General features: G+C 45.4%; 1 protein-coding gene across 3 annotated transcripts; it reads right to left on the reverse strand.

The window, feature by feature from the left end:
- Nucleotides 1-5,905: 5,905 nt before the first annotated feature.
- bmf1 (BCL2 modifying factor 1) lies at nucleotides 5,906-18,135 on the reverse strand. 3 transcript variants are annotated; one of them, XM_080783485.1, is made up of 5 exons: nucleotides 18,015-18,131; nucleotides 16,683-16,763; nucleotides 15,326-15,520; nucleotides 14,022-14,236; nucleotides 5,906-7,235 (listed from the first exon to the last, which is right to left on the reverse strand). In XM_080783485.1, exons 2-5 carry the CDS (start codon nucleotides 16,687-16,689, stop codon nucleotides 7,110-7,112), a joined length of 543 nt encoding a protein of 180 aa, XP_080639611.1. In that variant the 5' UTR covers nucleotides 16,690-16,763; nucleotides 18,015-18,131; the 3' UTR covers nucleotides 5,906-7,109. The 3 variants fall into 3 exon arrangements, with proteins under 3 accessions (XP_080639611.1, XP_080639613.1, XP_080639612.1); XM_080783487.1 differs by lacking the exon at nucleotides 16,683-16,763 and having other exon boundaries at nucleotides 15,326-15,516; nucleotides 18,015-18,135; XM_080783486.1 differs by lacking the exon at nucleotides 16,683-16,763 and having other exon boundaries at nucleotides 18,015-18,125.
- Between the last annotated feature and the right edge of the window lie 2,500 nt (nucleotides 18,136-20,635).

Consider the following 20,635-nt stretch of genomic DNA (forward strand, 5'->3'; position numbering starts at 1 on the left):
ACATCTCAGAGCCGTATAGTGTGTGTGAGACTGTGTGTGTGAGACTGTGTGTGTGTGTGTGTGTGTGTGTGTGTGTGTGTGTGTGTGTGTGTGTGTGTGTCTGTGTTTGTTTGTGTGTGTCTTCTCTCACAGTGAGAGAAGAATTTCCCCTTGGGGATTAATAAAGGAAATCTTCTATCTTCTTCTGTGCACTGAGCAGAACACAGCTGTATTCCCCCACAGCAATACTATACTATGAAGTTAAAAAACTGAAAAGAATTGTGGCACTAGAGGAAAGGGAATTTGGTCAATCCAGCCAGTAGTTTTATATGCTCTTTGGGACCTGTCTGTACTGCGACAGTACAACCAGTCGCCTACAGCCCACAGTATAAAATAGTAGGCCTATCATAGTTTGTAGCAACATGTTTTACAAAAACAGTCATACTATACAGTACCTGTCATAAAAAATATATAAATTAAATAAATAAAACAAATGTTATGTAATATTACGGGTCAGCTGGGGAGTTAGAAGACTAGGCAACAGGAGTGTGTGTGTGGGGGGGGGGATTGGCAAAACATGTCATCTTCTGAAAGGAAGAGCAAGCGTACAGAAGCCACAATGAAGACTCTTGGTGGCGGAAGCAATGACACAGAAGCAACACCTAGTGAGACATACATACATAGGAGGTGCTAAGTTACCACAGTACTGTATGATGCTCAGAGCCTCCTATAGCACTCAGCCACTTGGACAGCAGTCGAGGCGTGATCAAACTCGGTTGGGTCGCCCGGGTCATGCCCTCTGCTGTGACACACCATACGCTTGTGAGCAACATATGGTTACCAAAGATTGGGGGAAAATAAACAATGCTATGCCAAAAACAAAGAACAAACTTTCTCTGGCATTGAAGCTCTCTTTTTGTAACATGCAGACTTGCAAAGAAAAGGATTCCAAGGCACTCCGTCTTTGATAAACATTTACAAACAATAAATATGACCAACGCGTTTCGGCCTAGAAGGTCTTCATCAGGGTCTAACATTTTGGCTAATCGGTCATAATTAAATACAGCCAGGTGATGTTCCAATCAAGTCCGTACCTATGTTGCCATGTTTGCCTATTGGCCAGCCCATCTGCCTTCTTCCATGTGAGATCTGTGTGAATCCGTGTCAATTGTGTCACTAATTATCACTGGTAATTAGCAAGCCTTGAAATTCATACTTTACATAGGCCTACTTAAACGACATAACCCACAGGATTAAGAGGAACACAGAACAGTGTTGAATACCTTACCACATCCTCTGCAACGACCACATGCTCTGACTGACACGCCCTCTGTCTGTGTGAGTGTGAGTGTGAGTGTGAGTGTGAGTGTGCGTGTGCGTGTGCATGTGCGTGTGTGTTGGAAGGGGGGGGGGGGGGCAGCCCCGTGCGAGGGAGTACTCGTGCTGCAAGTGGCCAAACAGGTGAGTCGGGTGTCAGCGAGGCATGAAACCATACCTGGCAGCCATGACAATGGCAGCGACACGCGTCAGCCCTGAGGGAGGTGACTTTAGACACCGCACAGCTTTGACTTGTCTGCTCTTTTGAAGGGGAGAGCAACACTATCTGGGCTGTTCTCGCTGTCACATGCTTGACAGCAGTGTCTGTCTGCATTTACCATGCTTGGATATGGTTATATCTCTTGTATACGAACTAATACTACACCACCTATAGTCTCTATAGGAACAATAGTCCCCCCCCCCCCCCCCCCCCTTCCCACACACACACACACACACACACACACACACACACACACACACACACGTGTGCATGCTGAACTTCCTTGTTATTATGTGTTATGAGCCATCTATCACTCACATGCCCCAGCAGCATCCGTGCAACAGTGTGACTAAGCTAGGTTCAACAACGTGGGGCTTACCTTTCAGGAAGTGACAGTAAATGCTTGGTTGCGTGCCGAAAAGAACCGTTCTACAAGCTCACAACGCGTTGCAGTGCAACACGTTGTGAGCTTGTAGATCCGCTATCTCCCCGTCTTTACACATGAGGTTTAACAACTGACTTTCTCTCTACACATGGACTCGTCTCCGGAACTAAGCCTGTGGGACAGGTCAGGTATACTGTACTCCCTAAGTTGTCAAAGTCATGCTACCCACTCATGCTACACGTGTGCGTTCTTGCGTGTCCGGCCGCACATGTGCGTGCATACGGAGCACAGGCTGCAGGTCGTTAGGGAGCTCCCACTAAATTAACATTAACGACCTAACAGCGGGAGAGATGTGATGGGCCTGCTCTGTGCCAAACGCCTGGCTAGCTTCAAACGCCTGGCTAGCCTCTGGCACTTGGCTAAACCTTCTCCGGATTAATTTCACAGTAGAGAACTCCTTAAAACAAAGTCAAATCGTGGTGTTAGACAAGTGAGGGGCAGAGTAAAGGAGTGGAGAATAAATCAACATTCAGTCATAATAGACTTTCCTCAGTACGTGGGATCGAGGTGACAAAAGACAGAGAGAGCCTTTCACACGTTCATTTTTTAATTTTATTGAAAAAAGTACCAATAAACAACAAGAAATTCAGGGAAAAAAAGATTTGTAGAGCAAAGCTCTTTATGTACAGCATATTGCACTACATAACAAATTGTCCTTACTTCCATATTATATCAACAACAACAAAATTATGAACACAAAATGAGTGCACAGTACAGTCTCGAAAACACACAGTCAATGTTTACAAAAATGCTACATTTTCGCTGGGTCTCATTTCTTGGTATACAGAGAGTGTGTGATGATCAAGACTTTGTTGAAACTGAGCAGTTAAAGGCATTTTCCAGGGTTTCAGTAATACTCGTACAGTTCATATGTTCAGTAAAGGGCATTTATTTCATACTGGATGATCTAAGCTCCTGAGCCAAATTAAACACTGAATTGTCCTCCGATTGATTCGCTTGGTTTCGTTAATGCACCACGAGGAAATGCGCACAGGAATGTCCCAAGTTTTTACAAAAAAGGGGAAAAAAGTGAGCCCTTGATCACATTAGACTTGAAAAGGCCCATCAGGTATTAATAAAAATTATTTTACAACTTTGAACTGTCCTGAAACAGACCCTTTTTTCCATAAGAAAATACATTTTAAAACGTTAAGAAAGATCAAGAGGCAAGAAATGTTCGCATTTAAAAAACAAAACAAAAATTTATAAAAATCAAAAAACCTTCCTTAAAACTTCAAATTTATAGAAAGTGGACTACAAAATTCAAGACACTGATGGTTTCCATGGAATACATATCGCACTCAAGGTTTTCCTACACTTGAACGTCATGCCGTGCGGCCTGTTAAGCAACGTGTCAGTGTCTCGCTGTGAAGATAGTCGAGCTAGTGCTACAAGCTCGCAACGCATCATGAGCTTGTAGATCGGCCATTTCCGTGTGCGACAAAAGGCGCGCAACTACGTTTAAATCAGGGTTGAGTGCAGCTTGGGAACCTCTTCTAACAAATCATACAGGGCACCTTGGTGGCTTGCTTCCCTTTCCAATGAATCAAATGCCAGATCATAGCCAGATAACACATGGCCACTTCAGCCCATGACAGACCTCAGAGAGAACAATTCAGAGTATACACTATACAATAACACACAATAGATCAGGGACCCATAGGATCTACAGACACAAAAGTACTTTCCAGTGCATGTTGATTACAGAAACAAAGAATTATATATATTTTAAATTGAACCCCCCTCCCCCCAAAAAAATAAAATAAAAAATAAACAAACCCTGCGCGTTTTAGAGTGAGTTTCCAAAAGTATCTGCAGCGTTCTTCTGGAACCATTTCTGATGTCGCCTCTGTGTTGGTGGCATGGCTGCCCATACACAATGTTGTGGTACTGCAGATTAAAATGGGCGACACGAGTCGTTTAATGTAAGGGCAAAGCCATAGCCTGTTCTCCTGTCTCAGTTGACCACTTAAGCCCCTATATGTGGGTACTGCGTCGTATGACGGATAGCGAAAATAGCCGATCCACAAGCTGCTTGTAGAACTGCTATTTTTGAATGTTTTTGAAAGGTTTTGCTGAAAATGCCAGATGGTTGACACTGGTAAAAAAAAAACCCTCACAGCTCCATCTAGGCTACAGCTTTTCTAAATCAAACATTATTATTCTGCCTAAAACTGCGGTGGATGATTCAGGAAGAAAGAAAATAAATGCCTGAACTCGTTGGCATTCATCCCTGGAAATCACAACCCTTCAGGAATACCAGATGCAACGCAGGCAAAAACCCTTGTTCTGCACAGACTCAAAACAAAATGACCATTATACACATCCAAAACCAAAAGAAAAACACATGGAGAAACAAGTAATTGCACACATAAATGTATACAGTAGAAATGGGCAAATGTACAAAAAAATAAATAAGAAAGAAAATAAATTACAAAAATAAAACGACAGAACAAATGAACACCACCCAAGAGAGGAAGGAGCAGTACATTATGCAGGACTTTGAGAGGACGAGGAGGAGACGTCGACAACCCAGAGGCGAGACGGAGAACTGCAGGGACTGGCTCAGCGTTCAGGATCCGCAGGAAACTATAACCACCACGACCACATTCACTTGACCTCACACGCCTCCTACTATCATGCCCAGTAGCCCCCCCGTCTCACCACGTAGTGGTCAAGTCCACCTCAAGACCTTGTGTACGTGACGATGCGTTTAGCCAAATTGGGTGTGAACTGGAGTCAAAGAACGAAAATGTGTCTAAAAAAATATACTCCATCGTACAATGGCGTTGCATACCGGAAATGGCATATCTACAGGCTCACAATGTTGTGACAGTGACGCAATGGCTTTTTTTTAAGTGGACGACACCATCGTATGACCACGGGTAATTTAAGCATAACACTGGGTTCTCACTGGGCGTGGAAGTGCAGCTAGTTGCTGCGGAGCTCCAGGCGTACCAGCCAGTTTCCTTTCGGTGCCTCTGTTAAATGACTGGGCTGTTGATACTGCCTGGAGGGGTGCGGAGAACCGCGGCAGGCTCCCAAAGTTCAGCGACTGTTCTGATTAGAGATTTCAAGGTTTCTTTATTAAGTCTTGTGTACAGGTATGTAAGAGTCAAATTAATTTCTTCTGTTTCCTCAGACATTGTGGTAGCAAAAATGAACATGTAAGCAATAAGGGCAATAACAATAAATCATTCCCGGCGTTTCCACATCCAGAGTGAACCCAGCGCATGCCTTCTTAACCCATTCTGACCTGAGATCAGATTCATACGAGGTTTCCACGGGACACACACTGGTCTGATTAACCCATTCTGACCTGAGATCAGATTCTAAAAATGTCAGTCGTTCTTCGAATTTTTCAAAAATAGCAGACCTACAAGCTCGTATCGCGCCACTCGGTGGCGCGATATGAGCTTGTAGATCTGCTATTTTTCAATAGCTAAAGCATAACATGATGCCAACACCAAAATGGGTGCCCGGTCAGAATGGGTTAAGGGTCTTTATCGTGAACCTTGTGCCATGATGCAACAGATTCTCAAGGTCACCAGTAGCCTAAAAGTCTGTCCCTGAGACATTTTGAAGATATTTTATAATGAGAGCTTACACTAATTGCAGAGTGGTAAACTTTGACAATTATCTGTTGTTAGGAACTAGGTAATAATTCACAGCTCCCCCATATGTACTGCCCCTCCTTGGGTACAAAAGGTAGTGCCTAGAGTTAGGCAATGGAAAGAACAAAACAAACAGCATCTTCAACAGTGTCTTCAAACTATTCATATTTCAACAATAGTTACAGTCCATTTCACTGTGACTTTTTTCTTTCTTTCAACTTTGAATATCGATAGGCTCAGTGGTCAAACATGAAAGAGGCCCCGACGAAAAAGAAAAGAAAAAAAGAAAGATCACCCGATAAAATGTTAAATGATCCTGAGAGGAAGAAATGCTGTTGTTCACAGGTTGATTTATACAGTATTGCTTTGGTGTCCAGAACACATAGATAAGAGAGTTAGAAACATTTGTATCGAGGCACACCTCTCTACTGCGACTGTGTTAACCTTCTCTAGGCCACCGACACCCCAGCACAAAGAATTATTACCCATCCATGTTCAGTCTGGTCTCAAGGTTGATGATTTGTCTTGGACATAGGGATAAAAAATAAAGAAAAACTGAAATCATGCAGTGAGAAAGTTAAGACATATCTGAAAGCCTTCATTTGTGACAGAGGTTGGCTTGGTAACAACAATCTGAACTCTTGAGGGGTGGTACTCTAGTGCAAAAACAGTGGATCCGAGGCTCCACTTCAAGGGCATGGAGGTGTAGTGAAAATAATCAAACGCACAACACACTATCTAAAAACACTGAGGGCTATTTGTATTGCAGAGCAAAATCAAGAACAAGATCAAATTGAAGGGACAATAATGGGGTCTTGACCGAAATGGCAAAACCTAACAACTACATTTTGAGATTAACCAAATAATTGTCTTGTGCCCTTAAAGGCCAAAGAATACTTACAGCTTGTTCCTTCCTAATGTTTTCAGTGATACTGTGGGGCAGTGTTTAATAAGATAAAAGTGAGAAAGTGTAGCAAAAAGGATATAAACTCCACTGAGGAGATAAAAGTTGAGGTGCAAAATGCTTTGTTCTGAGAAACTGCCTCTTTGGAAATGAGTAAATCATCAAGGTGACCGGTTAGCTGGGAAGCCCCTCTACCACACAGAATGTCCTTCCCAATCCTTCCCGTCTGTTCTCAACACTATAAACGATGAAACGCGTTCGGCTTGTGGCAGGGGACATCGATAAGGCATTCCCAGTATCTACGGAGGTCATTCCAGATGGACACATATGGAAGTGCAAACAAATGTGACGAGTACAACGTATTGTACAAAATACTACAACTGCACATTTTTACCGAAAATAGGAGCATTGTCCTGTGGAGGAATCTCATTGAACAACAACATGGCATCTTCGTGGAAAGAAGGGATTAAAAAAAATGAAAAAAACATGACCTCGTATAAAAAGTTGGTTTGTCTCCGGCCCGCCGGTGACCTTTTCTCCCGTCTTCTCAACAGACCCGTGTTAGATTTGACAGTGCCATTTAGGAGTCCAGTTCCTCGGAGAGATGGGAGTCCATGGAGTGTGGGACACTCACCTCCGTCCAATGGCGGCGCCCCCTCCCACGATGGCCCCCCTGTCGAACAGAAGGCTGAGTAGGGCCGAGGCCAGACGCCACCACAGCGGCCCCACGGGCACGTTCCTTTGGTTTCGCTGATACTGCAACACAAGCAACAACAAGAGGCAGATACATGTCAGATCAGTCAATCAATCAATCAATCAATCAATCAATCAATCAATCAATCAATCGTATTCATATAGCGCCTAACCATGAAAAGTATCGTTCAACCGTCCACATTTTGAGCATGCCAATTTGTGTGAAAATCTGAAAAAGTAGCAGATCTTAAAGCTCACAATGGACTGCGATGCAAAAACGCCATAGTAAGTAGTATAAAATAGGGCTTAAGTGGTTAAGACAGTTTACATGTAGTGCAGGTTGAGAGTATACATATAGAAACAGCACACACTAGACGAAGGAATGTGATCTAAGTTTTGGGCAAATAAATTGAACTTGCATCCAGTGTGTGCCGTTTCTCCTTTATTTTATGAGAACACTGCATATGAACACATGTACTGTATGGCCACCGAGCTGGAACTCGGTCACGAATGACAGCAGCCACTAATGGGGTCATTATTTTTGGGGGTGGGAGTATTGAGTTTGTGTTGTGCCCTGAATGATATGTGCTGATTGACCCAGAGTAGAGCATAAGGAGAAGGTCATTCGAAACCAGACACCGGAATGACACTGATATTTTCACAACAGTCTGCTTCAGAGTAGACCACTACTTATTAGAGGACACTCTCTCTCTCTCTCTTTAAGGGCTTCGGACACTCATTTAAGACACTCGCTCAACGACAGCCATATTGCGAACACGCGCGTCCGTCATCAGCTCACACGGCGCCTGTCCTCCTGGCAGAGCTCGGCTGCAGGAGTGATCCTCTTTTCTCTCGCTCTGGCCCATGAGCCAATTGGATTCCGTGCGATTAGAGGGATAATGCTATCTCTACCATTGAGAAGGGGGAGATAAGATAATTGCACTAAATGGGATTAGGGAGGTCTTGAGGAGGGGCGGGAAGCCTCTGGAAACTCATATCTGCCAGAGAGAGAGAGAGAGGTACAGTAGCCGAGTGCTACGCTCCCGACAGTTCATCCTCAAGACGAAAGGCAGACTCCACCACACCCGATAAACGCTAAAGCTATTTTCAGAGACTGGCCGTAAACTAAAAAAGACAAACAAGAAAAAAAAGAGTACCCCAGCTTAGCTTATTTTTCTCGTGCCATGACAATGCACACATCACACACACACATCTCAGGTTCTGTGTTTGTTTACGACATCACACACACATCTCAGGTTCTGTATTTGTTTACGACAGAGCCAAGTGTCTGACGGCTCCGATTAGATATGCCATATTACATGACTACCGAGGTGGTGTCCAAATGTTGACATATTTACAACCAGCCAAAACCTGCTGGCGTCGTGATAAGCCTTGGGGGGGTTGTCTACTCTACAGCATGATTTATACTTTGTTGCATGCGGGTGTCGTGCACCGATAATAGCCGATCTGCAAGCTCAGAGCGCGTCACAGCGCGATGCGCTGTGAGCTTGTAAATTGGCCATTATCGGTGCGCGACACCTGCCCGCAACTAAGTACAACTCGGGTTTACTGCTTGAGACAAAGTGTGGTGAATGTTGCAAAGTGTTGCATAAGCTTTGCCAGGTTCCAACCAGCTTGTGCAGGTCTCCCACCACACCAGCTCTTTTTGATCAAAGGCAGGAGGCTGAAAACAACAAAATCAGGAATTGCCAACAGCAATCTGAGGGTATACTGGGAATCTTGATCAAACATTTCAACCCCCCCCCCCCCCCCCAGCCCCCCCACCACCCCTCGCTGTATGTATCCAAATCTTCCCAGGGGATATTTGGATAGGAGCATAACAATAACATGGATGTGCGCTCGATAAATATAGGCTACGTTACATAAAGCACAGATTTGATTAATTCACTAAAGAGACATCCCAGGGACTGTTGGCAGCTAAAGTGACTGCACTTGGTAAACAGAGAGAGTAGGCTAATGTGCCCCGAGACACTTTTAAAAAACGGGAGGAAAAAAAAGTAATTACAGTAGAGACTACAACCAGTTCCATCTGTTATTACAAGATCAGCGTAGCACTGAGGCTGTATATTCAGTTTAACGTTCAGCTGGACAGTGAAAGCAGATCTGGTCCAGTTGAACTACTAATACAAATCAAGGCTGTCACATGACACCACATGTAGAGCCTACATTACACTTAACTGATAAATAACCAATTTGACAATCTGTTCTCTCTCTCTCTTTATTTATTTTTTGTTCCACAAAGCATGACTAACTTCAGTTGAGCGGTGTACCCCCAGGGCCTCTTCTGACATGGACAGAATAGGGTTCATGTGGGTAAGGAAAGTTTGTATAATTTGCAAACAAGTTACAAGTGCAAAACCTCCTGATAACAATGAGACACAAAGTCCCTGACAATGACCTTTTCCACTCATGCACACGCAGTAAAGAGATCGAGATAGAGGGAGGGTTGTGGGCAGTCCTGTTGTCAACTTTAGTCACAAGTTACACCACCAACTGTCAAAATGTGAGTCAGGCGCTAAATTTAGCCCGTTAGAAAGAGCCTAGCCAGATGCACAGTGTCGTCACCATGACACTGGACTGATGGACTTTATCAGCGTCGCATGCAAGCTGTCTGTCAGCCCGGCCACTCTGAAGCTCTCTCACTTATCTCCTGTCCAAACAGAACAACTTCAGTGGCCGGGGCCAGCTCAGAGTTAAGTCACGCCAGGGAGGAAACGCTGACACAAAACGAGAGAAAAGAAAAGAGCTGGAATATTTGATAATGGAGAATAACACCTCCTGGCCGACACACACGAGAAAGAGTCAACGTTAGTAGTTTGTATTGTGGACTCGAGGTCAGCATATTACTCCCTCTTCTGCTCGTGCTGAAAGGAGAGAGTGCCGCGCCCTCAGTGGAACAGTGCAAAGATAACGACGTGGACGTACACAATACACACACACACACCATCCAAACCCTGCTTTCAACACCTCCTATCGAAAGCACCGGGAGTCGTCTCTCTTAAAAAAAACACGGAGATGAAACCCGACTCGGCTCCTCGCCCTGCGCAGACCGGCGCGGCCTTCCTGCCATTGTGACAGTCATTATTGCCTAGTGTCTCAAATGGCGGGCCGGCTAATGTCAGCCTCCCCTCCAGGGACCCCGGCGTCCCCCTCCAGCCCTCTCCAGACTGAGGAGCAATTTATCTGTCAGCGCCCACCGGTCCTCCCCCTCCCATTCTGTCCCCCGCTACCTAATCCGCTCTCTCGCCGGAGGCCTCGGGGCTCCCAGAGAGGGAGAACAGCGCGCTGCCACCGCAGCGGCATCGCTCCCGTGTCCACATTGACAAGACGTGGTGCCGTCAAAGCGTCTCAAATGGCACGTTTTGGAGGACAAGTGTCTGCTCAGTCGGCGCACCGACAGCCATCCACTGACAGGGGGCGATGTGAGATGAACAATAACAACATTACTGAGGGTGAGAGCGTTTTGTGTGCCAGAGTGACAGCGAGCGGTTGAGAGACGGGGGAAAAGCAGAATAACGAGTATGGGCGTTAAAAAGCATGCGTGCGTGTGTGTGTGTGTGTGTGCGTGTGTGTGTGTGTGTGTGTGTGTGCAACTGTGCACGTGCTGACACAAACACACACACACACACACACGTGCACAAACACACACACCGAGCTGCCAAGTCATTCAGCAGTTTGAGATGCCCTACCTACATCACTGCTGAAGGCTTAATAGCACCACTACACCACAGAGAGCCCCAGATAGAACGTACTGTATACGGGGCCGAGTGGAGATCAACCACACGTCACTGTTTAGGGTTCCACTGTCCAAACATCAGTCAGAGACAGCCGGGCCGACAGACACCGACCCAACCACAGACAAGCAGACAGGCCTTTGAGATTTTGCAGAGATTTTGTGCATTTTAAAAGCTATTATAAGCCTATAAGATACATGCCATTAATTTATTTCCAGCATTATTTCACCCGCGGTTTATCCAATATAAACTTTATAATGTTAATTAATATATTTGAATGACCCAAATCTGCCATCCAAAGGTCTCTAATTGCTGATCCTTCTACCTACTGTTTCCCAAACAGTGGGTCGGGACCCGCATGTGGGTCGTGGACACATTTTTATGGGTCCCTTTATGTTTTATTTTGTTTCCTACATTTTGGTTTGAATTATTATTATTTCAAAACATATTCAAATAAACATTCGCAAAAAGCAAAGACTAAACCGAAATCATGAATTAACACATGATGCTAAAGACGTGTCACGTCCTATCAAATAAAACCGTCTATTGCCATTTATATCAATATAAAACGGTATCACTGGAATCGGGGGTGGGGAGTAAAATCTCTCTAATTTGCATGGCACTCCTTTGAATTGAATTACCTTTATTATTCTGAAAAACTCTGGCTGCATCATCAGTGTTAAATGTGTTAAAAAGGGGGAAAATCAGTAATTTCATGAATAAATCAAAGAAAAACTAAGAAAATTCCATAAATTCGAAAACACAAAGTAGTAATAAATAGCCGATCTACAAGTTTGGGTCCCGGGGATAGCTCTGGACCCAAAAGGGGACTTTTGGGTCCAGAGCTAAAAAATAACATGGAACCACTGATCTACAGCATGAAAGCATCTCTGTTTAGCGGCCATTATCCCAAGGCCTGAAACACAAGTCCTGACCAAGACACTGAACCATCTGAACAGCCATCAGCTGGTGGAATCTGAAACTGAATTCCCCCTCATGGGGATTAATAAAGGTCTACCTTTTCCACATTAAACTATCAATGATCCCATAACGACCAATAAATGGCCAGTCAGTTTGTGTAGCTATACAGCTACTGTCGACTTCATCACAACAAGACCCCTTCTTTCACTCTGACTGTGACGTGTCTGCTGTTTACTCAGCCAGCGAGCCGACTCTAGGCACTTCCTCCTAGCCCTGACCCCGTGCGACCTCCCGCCATGTGTCAGTGAAACTCGGCAGCCACAGATAGCGGTACAACCTCCTGTCTGTAGCCTGGTCGCTCGGAGCGAGAGTGTCTGCATCTCTTTACACACATGAGTCACGTCGAGCTGGAGGGTATGGATATATATATAAGGAGGTTGCGATCGTCTCCATTATATCTTATGCCGAGAATTGTTATGTGTTATGTATAACATTTAAGTCTGAGTTATACTGAAAATATTCACAAAAGGTTCACAATGTGCCACGGTGGGACACATTGTGAGCTTGTGGATTGGCTATTTTTGGTACACAACACCCGCTTCCCTCTGCCCATGCAGATCGGTGGTTTTGGGTTTGTATTCAGATCCACCCCCCCCCTCCCCTACTTTTCCCCAGGGGATCGAGTGTATGTAATTATATTAAGTAAATGTGTGTCCTATACTAGCCTACATGCCATCATTAGAGGTCCTGCCCCCCCTCCTCTCGTGGCTGCGGAGCGGAGGGCTCTTATTTTGGGCGTCTCCTGTGGCTTGGTGCTCAGCTGGGGAAGGGTCTGACTGGAGACTCCCTGCCAACCACAGCTGTTCCCCTCAGGGCTCACGCGCCCAGCGTCGGGTTACAACATGTTTACCTTCTCCCACCACTTCTGCTTTTTCATTTATTTTCCCCCCACTCTCTGTTTTTCTGGGCATGTGCGTGCTGAGCACGAGCACGCGTGCGCACGTGAAAACGAATGCGCGGCGGTGCGGTGTGGTGCGATGCGCGCGAGGTGACGGCGAGGACCGCTTGTGTTTCTCGTGTTTGCGCAACACGCGACACCAAGTCTCTGGAAACTCTCCAAGGCTTGGGATCTGCACCGTGCAGCCGGCGTGACCTGAAACATGGGGTGCTTTGTTTCTTTTCACAGCACATCATGACCACAACGGGGGACGTAGGACGGGAACCCCTTTTGGTGTTTAAAGCATTATGTTAAACTATAGCCACATTTTCGTGATTTTTCAAAAAATAGCAGATCTACAAGCTCATAGCGCACCACCGAGTGCCGCGCAACGAGCTTGTAGATCTGCTATTTTTGGAAAAATCACGAAAATGTGGCACAAATATTTTAATATAACGTTCTTAACTCAAATATTTGCTTCTGGGGGGGGGGGGGGTCCCTGGAAAAACATATTTTCAGATGGGGGTCCTTGACATGAAAAAGGTTGAGTACCACTGACATAGAAACATAGGTTTTTTAGAAAACTTGAAATTTGTTTTTAGAATTGGCCTTAGTCCTAAATGGGCCGGACGCCGTCTTGTCACCCTGACCACTGTGAAGGTGTGCTGCATACCCACATACCCACCTCCTTCCTCAACAACTCAAAGAGGAAACGGGAGGAAGACAGAGAGAGAGAGAGAGAGAGAGAGAAATAAACAGGAAGAGGAGGCAGAGGGAGGGCTTGGCAACGGCTGGGTGGGGGAGGAGCGGGGGGGGTCAAACAGAACACAGGGCTAATGCCCTGTATGCACACACAGCAGCCCAAACAAAATGGAACGCCGATAAACACGGAGGCGGAATGCACCGTCGGGTCGTGAGCAGGATCTAAAACAGTGTCAAGAATGTCCTTGGATTGAGCTAGTGTGCCAGAATGCAGACTGACTTTTTTCTTCTGTGACTTAACCAACCCAGAGTGCGTGTGCTCGCGCTCGCCACACACACACACACACACACACAGTCCTTGAAATTATGTCTGAAGGCTGCATTGCCAGTCGGTGTTAAGGCCCCATGGAAGCATATGTGCATGCGTGCCTGTGTGTGTGTGTGTGTGTGTGTGTGTGTGTGTGTGTGTGTGTGTGTGTGTGTGTGTGTGTGTGTGTGTGTGTGTGTGTGTGTGTGCGTGCGCGTACTCCTCACCAATTGTAGGTGTTGCCGGTGGAACTGGTCTCCGATCAGCTGCAGTTTCTGGCCGATGAGGGCCTCCATGCTGCGTGCCGCCGGCTGCTGCCGCAGTCGCTGCTCCATCCCGCCGCCTCCTCGCTCCTCCTCCTCCTCGCTTCCTTGCCGATGTGCCTCCTGGCCTCCGGCAAGTTCAAAGTGTGCCGGGAAGTGCAATCGAAAGCCTGCGTTGCCTGGGGAGCATTGAGACCGCAAGTTATTTATCTTCTTATTTAACTAACTATTATTATTACTGAACTGAACGCCTGATTTTCTTGGTTGCGTGTCGGTGTCGCGCACGGAAAAATGGTAGATCTTCAAGATCCTGATGTGTTGCGCTGCGGCGCATTGTGATCTTGTAAAAATCTGCCATTTCCAACACGTGACTGACCACCAAGTATAAATGGGGGAGAGGCGTTCTGTGAGAACAGACTCCCTGCTGCTCACAGTTTGTGTAATCACCGCTTTCCGTTATTTTATAGTCAAACCAAAGTCAGCAACATGAAGTCTCGTGTGGATTGAAGTTTGTTTGTGAGATCAACCATTGCAGAGAGCTCGTTTGGAACATTGACCTAGTTTTTCCTGACGTCACCATTATATGGCTCAACCGTCACCACCAGCCAATTCTCTCTCTCTCCAGTCTCTGACTATCGGTGCTCAGGTGAGTGCTGCTACTGTGACTGTCCCAGCATGTCCTTTTGAGCCACCCTCGCCAGCCTGGCGCCGTTTGAATGGGCAAAGCAGCTGGGTACACTCCACGCGGGTCATAAAAGCCGCTGTGACCGGGACGATCAGGCGCCACGGGGTGAGAAAGGCACAGATACGATGTTACTTTCTCGCACGCCACCTCTCAACATCACGTTTCAGACTTCTTTTATAGCACTGGTTATGACACACAGGGACAATAACAGCTGTGCAAGTATGCATGCATTAGTCACCTGAATGTCCCCACAGGGATCAATAAAGGTTTATCTTTATGATATCTTCTATTTATTTCTCGCGATGCGAGACAATTGAAGATCTCTGCCTACTGATCATGGCAACTCCTAAATGCAAGGTAGTGGGTAGAATGGTGGCGAGTACAGCTGCTAATAAATCTATATCTACTGCTGCATTTTTTACATGTTTTACTCTCCGTTTCCAGTTTCTTTATTTTTATTGTCCTCAGTCTCCAGTTGAACTAAGCACTTGTGAGTCTAAGCGTGCATTGCTCTCCCTGAGTGTGATTTCAGTGTGTGTGTGTGTGTGTGTGTGTGTACATGCGTGCCGTGTGTTCATCTCACCGTAGAAGAGTGGTCTGGGCTCTTCTGCAACTCCACAGGGCAGCATGCCGTAGGGCAGTCCGAAGGCAGGGCCGGGGGTCTGTGTTCCCCGTTCTTCGTATTTTATCTCCCTGAAGGTGGTGCGCCAGCAGTAGGGGTCCGGCTCAAACACATCGTCCTCCTCATCGTCCATACGGGGGGCGTTGCAAGACCTGCCTTTACCGCGGAAAGAGAGAGAGAGAGAGGGGGGGGGGGGGGGGGGAGAGAAGAACGTTATCAACCCCCTAAAACATTCAAACTGTGCAAAGATAACTGATCTATAATCTCCCAACACTTCGCATCACAATGTGTTTTGAAAGCTTTGAGGTTGTAGATATCATACTGTATATTTCCGGTATTCATCATACAACAAAGTGTATACGGTAGGCCTACAGTATATGGGTTGAGATGTGAGTGTCTTACTCCTTGTTCCGGTCTTCCCAGGAGCACAGAAGTCCAGAATGGGAAATAATACACACTCGTCCACAACCCCCAGACTCCAATGGAGACATCTAGGGATGTATGGGCGTGTATACTATACCACATGGGATGACCTCACACGGTACAACCTACACCTCTAAACACCAGTTTACTATCAGCGTTTCTGGCTAGTTACAGTAAAACCGAGCTGCGGGAGCGAGAATGAGCGAAAGGTTGGCCTCCATTTGTGGCCGAGGAGCTCAGTGCTGATTTAGACAAATGGCCCAGTTCATCTCAGTGATGAAACCACACAATTGGCTGTGGTCGAGAAGACTCGGGTTGAGCTAAATTTACCTAAATGGGGGTTTGGCAGACGAGGCTGAATGAGAGGTGGTATCCATCCTCTGCACTAGCCAGCCCTGTGGCTAAAAGCCTGGCTTCTTAGCATGCCCCCCAAGATACCATTACTTATGAACGTTGACAGAATAGCATTTTTTTTTTTTGTGCACAACATAAACACTCTTGCAGGCAATGCATGTCTACATGCCAACAATTTGAACAAAAATAGCTCAAATGTGTAATGGAAAACGCACTTGTTTACAATTTTCCAAAGCACTTTCCACCACATATGCAGCACGGGATCAACAGAAGCAGGCCAGCGTCTCTCTCCAGGGTCAACCCGTGCACATCAAGGGTCAAAGAGGTATCCAAATACTGCTGAAACTCAAGTAGCCTCACCAGCTCACTCTCAATTCACCATTGAGTTGTAATGCGGGGTTAGGCTGCTACCACACGTCCAAATGAGGGTCTACAGCAAAACGGTAATGACAGCCTTTGAGGATAAAGCCTGAAGCCATTCTCTCCCTCCACTGCCTCTGTCAGTCTGCCAGCCACGGAGAAGGAGTTTTCATTTCTTTACCCAACATAAGCAGATTGGCCCGTCTCTAGTGTGTTCAGAGTTGCAGACCTCACGCCATCCTGTGTGCATTCACAATAAGCCCTGTGTGTAAAACCACATAATGCTTTGTTTTGACAAACACAAGGCAAGAACATGTAGAGAGAGAGAAAGAAAGGGGAAAAAAGAAAAGAAAAAAAAGGAGGCACAACTCTCGGATATTCTTCTTGGTTGGATTCTGTTACTAATGTTCATTGCTCCAGGGTTTGTGCCCTGGGCCACTCTTTGTGTGTAGCTTCCAGACAGCGGCGCCCCCTGCCGGCCGCACGTACACTCACGGTAACAAGAGACAGACAGACGAAGAGAGTGTAGAGGCAGAAAGAGAGAGCAGTGTCACTACTCATTACTGTTTCTGTCTGGGCAGTTGCCAGTTAGCATGATGGTTTTCATACATACCAGACTTGCACATGAAATGAATACTTAAAACCATTAAAGCAAATAACCCAAATTCAAATGACCTACAATTTAGGTAGTACTAAAACGACAATTTATTGTTGCCCAGCACAAGCTCTGCAGTGCAGTGCACCCTCCCTTATTATTAGCATGAGCAAATCAAATGATTTCACTTAAATATTGAACTGCCTCAATTGGATGATCTACTGTACTTAATTATCGTATCAGTCAATTATTAATCGACCGAACAGATAACGAAATACTTTTTTTATTTTTTGGGGGAAATCTACATTAATTGTTCGACATAGTAATTACAAAGAAAAAACAACTAAATTCTATTTAGGCCTACTATTTTTTTATTTTTTTTAAATAAAGAATGCGGTAGGACATACAGAATGCAAACATACGCAGCCAGATTGCTAATAGTAGCCTATATAATAATAATCCTTTGCCTTTTGTTATTAATAAACGTGATATAAAGTCACTTCTCGCACCGCGACGCGTTGTTATAACTTAGATCTATTCTTGTCGGCACCACCTCAAACCTGAGTCTGCTCTGCTCTGGAGAGACATGAGCTGCACTGAACCGGCAAAAACACCGGCAAGCATCTGCTCCATGAATGATGACACACACACACACGCGCGCGCGCGCACACACACGCACACACCCCGGCCGGTGCATTGTTGTTTATGTTTACACAGCTTACAGCTCAGTGGGTAGAATAGATTACATACAGCGGTGCAACTTTTGTATCAGCCCTGCGCGCTAGCCACGACAACAACAGGTTGTTGCTGTCCGTTTCACAACAATAGGACTGATATGTATTATTTCCCAGTGCCCGGCTTTACTGTGTAATTTATTATAAGAAACTATTATAAGAAAACAGCATTTTTTTAACTCACCACAAATATGTCCTTTGATTGTTGTGTCTTATAGAAGAAAAATATTTATACACGCAGATGTCTCGAAATCCCGGCAGATCAAGCCAATTTAAGTCCGTGTATCACCTCCGCGACAAGTTGGATTCTCTGTGTGAAACAAATGGCAACAAGCTCATTTCATTTCGCAAACGTCGGCAGGAAAAGTGACTCCGCCTCCGGGGCGGGGCGCGGGCACGGGTACATAAGTGGCTCTTAAAGACACAGGCACATGTGCCGGTCAACGCTGTTGTGTTTACACGCGCGCGGACCGCGTCCCTTTAAACATGCTTCACCATGTCGTCGACGCGGCCAATCGGCTTCTTTGTTTTCATCCAGACTCCGCAATCGCGTATTCAGACACGTGGCCGGGAAATTCCCAGTAGCACGGGACTGCGTTTACGGTAGGGTAGGCTGATGGGCTGAACTTACTACTACTGTACTTAGTGTACTTAGATCAGCAGGTTTCTGTAGATCTCCAGGAGATCTCATTTGCAGTGGTGAGTGGTGACACAATGCAGAATTATTATAGCTTTGGCCTGCATTTGAAGTGCACTGTTACCAGTGGTTTGCAAGCTTTTTAATTCCATGGACACACACCTCTGAGTTTCTATTAGGGTTTCTATTAGGTGTCCTTGGAATTAAAAAGCTTGCCACTGGTATGCTCAAGGACCCCTGGGGTTCCCTCCCTGAGTCCCTGGACCCCACTCTGAGAACCACTGACTGCAGGCATACTATCTGGTGATGGGTGGAATATCAAATCTGAAATAATAAGCCAAAATAGAGCTGAAATGGAGACATGGCATTGTTGTTTCTTCCAAGTTGTAAAAAAATCTCTACAAACTGCATTCTATGAGAGTCAATCACATTGGTGGTCATCAGTGCAGGCAGGCTGCAGGTGTCTGCACACTAGTAGACTTGCACCTGTTTATCACAAGATTAAGTTTCAATCGCCTTCATCAGGATGTTTATTTTTTCATGGCATTTCTTAGAATTAGTTGTTTGGTTTAAAATCTATCTTTTGAAATATTTGAATGTAGAACTTTTTTTTACTCGAATCGTGACCCATAAAAAGTGGCCCATGCCCCACAAATGGGTCCCGAACCTCTGTTTGGGAAACAGTGCACTAATGCATATCAAACTGGGGGTCCATCCATCCATCATGACATTAAAAAGGTTGAGAATCACTGATCTATAATTGCGTGCTGGACTGCTCTAGTTATGGAGGGCAGGGTAGGTGCTGGTGCTGGTTGTAATGAAGCCCACCCTGCCCCAGGGGTCTCGCTGATCAATAAACACTGGGACAGCTGGGGGTGGAGGCTGATACTCTGCTGCATTCTCTCACAGAACACTAGTGTCACCCTGCCCCCAACTGACTCCTCTCTCTCTGTCCCAGTTAGGGCTGGGCGATATGACTTCAAAACAATATCACCGTTATTTCTAACTTTGACCTCGATTACAATTAACGCATAATTATTTTTAATACCGTGAAAACAGCAGATCTGCAAGCTCACAATGCATCACAATGCGACAAGTTGTGAGCTTGTAGATCGTCTTTTTTCCACAGTTTTTGTACGCAATTATTTTACAGCTAAATATAATAGGCTATATTAAGTGGTTAATCAGACTAATCAATTTCGTCCAAAAATCTGTTAGCATTATATATATATAGCCTGCTTTTCAGTTATTTGATGAATGAATTCGATGAGCAAGATCGGTTTCGATATATTTTCCGTTATTTGCCAAATTGCCCTAGCCTACTCCCGGTCGTTAGATCATACTGATGCTGGTGACTGATCAACATGGCTTGGTCACTTGGTCCTCATTTTGTTATGTTTCTTATTGTTTTCCTGACCACAAATTGTTAACAATGTGATTTATATTATTTAGACAGATGCTAGGTTCATGGTTTATTTATCCTAGTCTCTTGAGGTACTACTATGTCTCTCTTCATTATATGAATATGTGATTATTTACCTTGCCTAAATTGTAAGTGTTATCTCACATCACTGAGCTGTGTGAGAACTGAAGTCACGGATCCCTGGTTCCTGTGTCCACTCTGAATGGGCTGGACATGTGGGTCTGACCACCACCTGTAGCCTGTCCAAGGAGGTGGAGATGCACTGTGGAAGAGGGGATTGGCTTTCTCTCTCAGTATGATATTGGAAACCTGATTCCTCTCTCACGAGTGACTGCTGGGGGGAAAAGGAAAAAAAAGAGATGCTGAGAAGTGGAAGCATTGATACTTACTTCCTTTTGTTCACAAGTGAAACAAAGGACCCCCTTCCCATGCGCGCGCGCACACACACACACACACACACACACACACACACACACACACACACACACACACACACACACACACACACACACACACACACACACACACACACACACACACACACACACACACACACACGCACACAATGTTATTGTGGAAAAGAGAAAAGCCAAGATGTAATTACTAAAGGACAGGCCAGAATCCATCATGGAACAGGCCATTTGGATGACAGGACAGACAGCAATTCTTCCAGTGCTTTGCATTGTCATTATGAGGAAATTAAAACTCTTGAAGTGTGCAGGCGATCTCGCTACTTTATTAACAG

This window comes from Protomyctophum bolini (assembly GCF_963924005.1).
Source record: "Protomyctophum bolini genome assembly, chromosome: 15".
NCBI classification, from domain to species: domain Eukaryota; kingdom Metazoa; phylum Chordata; class Actinopteri; order Myctophiformes; family Myctophidae; genus Protomyctophum; species Protomyctophum bolini.